The following is a 3,549-nucleotide window of genomic DNA, read 5'->3' as shown; positions in this document are numbered from 1 at the left end:
CAACTGATGAGTCATCAACGCGGCGCGCTGGGATTGGGCGCGGGCGGCGCGGGCGCTTCGGGATTGGCTGAGGGGCCGTTGGGGGCCCCCCGGGGCTGGGGGGGTTTGGGGGGGTCCGTGGGCTGCGGGGGAGGGGGGAACCACCCAAAAATGCCTATCCGGGCTCCCAAAGCTCAGGGAAACCCAAAAACCCCCATCCAGGGCTCCCAAAGCTCCCACGGGCCCCCAAAATCACCGGAGGGCGACTCTGATTGGCTGAGCTCGGGGAGGGCTCCGTTTGGGATGGGTGATCTTGGGGATGCCAGGGGGGCTCTGGGGACATGGGGGACCCCCCCTGACCCCCCTTTTGTGCCCCGCAGGGCGTGGGGCGCCGCTACGCCCACGTGGTGCTGCGCAAGGCCGACATCGACCTCACCAAGAGGGCGGGAGAGCTCACCGAGGACGAGGTCGGGAAGCACTTTTTAGGGGGTTTGGGACACTTTTGGGGGGGGTTGGGGTGGTTTTTGGGAGGATTTGGGGGGCTGGGGACACTTCTGGTGATTTGGAGTCGTTTTTGGAAGGGTTTAGGGGAGTTTGGAGCTGCTTTTGGGTGGGGCCGTTTTTGGGCTGATTTGTCCCCCAGGTAGAACAAGTGATCCCCATCCTGGTTTTTGGAGCTGTTTTTGGGTGGATTTGGTCTGATTTTGGGGTGTTTTGTCCCCCAGGTGGAGCGGGTGATCCCCATCATGCAGAACCCTCGGCAGTACAAGATCCCAGGCTGGTTTTTGGGTGGATTTGGGGTAGTTTTGGGCTGATTTTGGGCTGATTTATCCCCCAGGTGGAACGAGTGATCACCATCATGCAGAACCCTCGGCAGTACAAGATCCCAGGCTGGTTTTTGGGTGGATTTGGGTGGATTTTGGGCTGATTTTGGGCTGATTTATCCCCCAGGTGGAGCGGGTGATCACCATCATGCAGAACCCTCGGCAGTACAAGATCCAGGCTGGTTTTTGGGTGGATTTGGGTGGATTTTGGGCTGATTTTGGGCTGATTTATCCCCCAGGTGGAGCGGGTGATCACCATCATGCAGAACCCTCGGCAGTACAAGATCCCAGGCTGGTTTTTGGGTGGATTTGGGTGGATTTTGGGCTGATTTTGGGCTGATTTATCCCCCAGGTGGAGCGGGTGATCACCATCATGCAGAACCCTCGCCAGTACAAGATCCCAGACTGGTTCCTGAACCGGCAGAAGGACGTCAAGGACGGCAAATACTCCCAGGTGGGCGTCCCCTCCCTGCCCCAGGGGTGTCCCCACCTGCCCCAGGTGGCCCTGAGGTGGCCCCTGAGGTGTCCCCTCCCCGTGCCAGGTGTTGGCCAACGGGCTGGACAACAAACTGCGCGAGGACCTGGAGAGGCTCAAGAAGATCCGGGCGCACCGAGGGCTCAGGCACTTCTGGGGGTGAGAAAAGTTACCTGGGAGACAGGGAATATACCTGGGACACACCCTGGGAGACAGGGAATGCACCTTGGGAGATAGGGAATACACCTGGGAGATGTGGGGTACACCTGGAGACAGCTGGGACAGGGGGCACACCGAGGGCTCAGGCACTTCTGGGGGTGAGACTCACCTGGGACACACCTGGGAGACACCTGGGAGACAGGGAATACACCTGGGAGATGTGGGATATACCTGGGATACAGGGAATACACCTGGGACAGGGGGCACACCGAGGGCTCAGGCACTTCTGGGGGTGAGGAGAGTTACCTGGGACACACCTGGGAGACACCTGGGAGACAGGGAATACACCTGGGAGATGTGGGAGACACTGGAACACACCTGGGAGACACCTGGGAGACACCTGGGAGACAGAGAATGCACCTGGGAGACACCTGGAATATAGTCGAGAAAGTGGACTGGGAGGAACTGGATGGACTGGGAGGAACTGGGATGGACTGGGAGGAACTGGGATGGACTGGGAGCAGTGGGAGGGACTGGGATGGACTGGGAGGGACTGGGAGCACTGGGAGGGAGTGGAAGTGACTGAAATGAACTGGGATGAACTGGGAACAGGGGGATGGACTGGGAACACTGGGGTGGACTGGGATGAATTGGGAGGGACTGGGATAGACTGGGAGCACTGGGATGGACTAGGATGGACTGGGATGGACTGTGGCACTGGGATAGACTGGGAGCACTGGGATGGACTGGGATGAATTGGGAGGGACGGGGATGGACTGGGAGCACTGGGATGAACTGGGGGAACTGGGAGGGATTGGGATGGACTGGGAGCAGTGGGAGGGACTGGGGGTGACTGAAATGAACTAGGAGGGACTGGGATGAACTGGGAGAGATTGGGATGGACTGGAGCACTGGGAGGGACTGGAGGAACTGGGTTGGACTGGAAGGGACTGGGATGGACTGCGATGAACTGGGAGCACTGGGAGGGACTGGGAACAGACTGGGAGCACTGGAATGGACTGGGAGGACTGGGAACACTGGGATGGACTGGGCTGAACTGGGATGGACTGGGAGGAACTGGGCTGAACTGGGATGGACTGGGCTGAACTGGGATGGACTGGGAGCACTGGGATGGACTGGGAGCACTGGGATGGACTGGTAGCACTGGGCTGAACTGGGATGGACTGGGCTGAACTGGTTTCCCCCCCAGGCTGCGCGTGCGGGGCCAGCACACGAAGACGACGGGGCGGCGCGGGAGAACCGTGGGAGTGTCCAAGAAAAAATGAGGAATTCCGGGAGAGGAGCCGGAATTTGGGCCAATAAAAGAGGATTTCGGAAAGAAAAGTGTCCGTTGCCTTGGAAACGGGGGGATTTGGGGGAGAAAAAGTGGATTTTTGGGGAGAAAAAGGGGATTTTTGGGGATAATCGGAAATTTGGGGAATGAAAGTGGGGTGTTTTTGGGAAAGATGGGATTTGGAATGGTTTTTGGGGTTTTTTTGGGAGTGGTTTTTGGGAGGAACGAGGTTTTGGGAATCGAGGTGATTTTGGGGGATAAAAGGGAGTTTTTGGGGGTTTTTTAGGAATAAAATGAGGTTTTTGTGGGAATGAAAAAGGGGGGGATTGGCCCCAAAATTTGGGGGGGGATTGAAAAGGGGCCCTAAATTTTGGGAGGCTCCCGAAAGGGGGGGATTGGCCCCAAAAATTGGGGGGATTCAAAAGTGGGAGGGAAGTCCCCAAAATTTGGTGGGGGGGGTCCCGAAAATGAGGGAATTGGCCCCAAAATTTGGGGAGGTCTCAAAAAATGGAAGTCCCCAAAATTTTGGGGGAAGAGGGGCTAAAAATGGGAGGGGAATCCCCCCCAAATTTGGAGGGTCCCCCAAAAGTGGGAGGGGGGGGTCCCGAATTTAGGGGGGATGCCAAAAATAGGCAAAACCGCCCAAAATTTGTGTGTGGGGGGGTGTCCCAAATTTAAAGGAGGCTCAAAATTGGGAGGGGGGTATCCCAAAACCTGAGAGGTCTCCTAAAGTTGGGGGGATCTTCAAATTCGTCCCCCAAAATTTCGGGGGGGGCGGAATCCCAAAACCGCCGCACCCCCATTTGCCCTCACCAAAC

At 57.6% G+C, this 3,549-nt stretch overlaps 1 protein-coding gene across 1 annotated transcript; it reads left to right on the top strand.

Annotated features, from left to right (window-relative positions):
• Positions 1-359: 359 nt before the first annotated feature.
• Positions 360-2,781, top strand: LOC127464850 (40S ribosomal protein S18; the record flags this gene model as incomplete). The annotated part of the gene is made up of 4 exons (XM_051775304.1): positions 360-446; positions 1,156-1,257; positions 1,346-1,437; positions 2,648-2,781. Coding segments are annotated over 4 exons (357 nt in total), but the record flags the coding sequence as incomplete, so codon positions are not given.
• Between the last annotated feature and the right edge of the window lie 768 nt (positions 2,782-3,549).

Source organism: Manacus candei, unplaced genomic scaffold, assembly GCF_025592945.1.
Source record: "Manacus candei isolate 608988 ecotype Guabito, Panama unplaced genomic scaffold, ASM2559294v1 h1tg000282l, whole genome shotgun sequence".
NCBI classification, from domain to species: domain Eukaryota; kingdom Metazoa; phylum Chordata; class Aves; order Passeriformes; family Pipridae; genus Manacus; species Manacus candei.
Note: the sequence above shows the minus strand (reverse complement) of the source record. Positions and strands in the feature narration are given on the sequence as shown.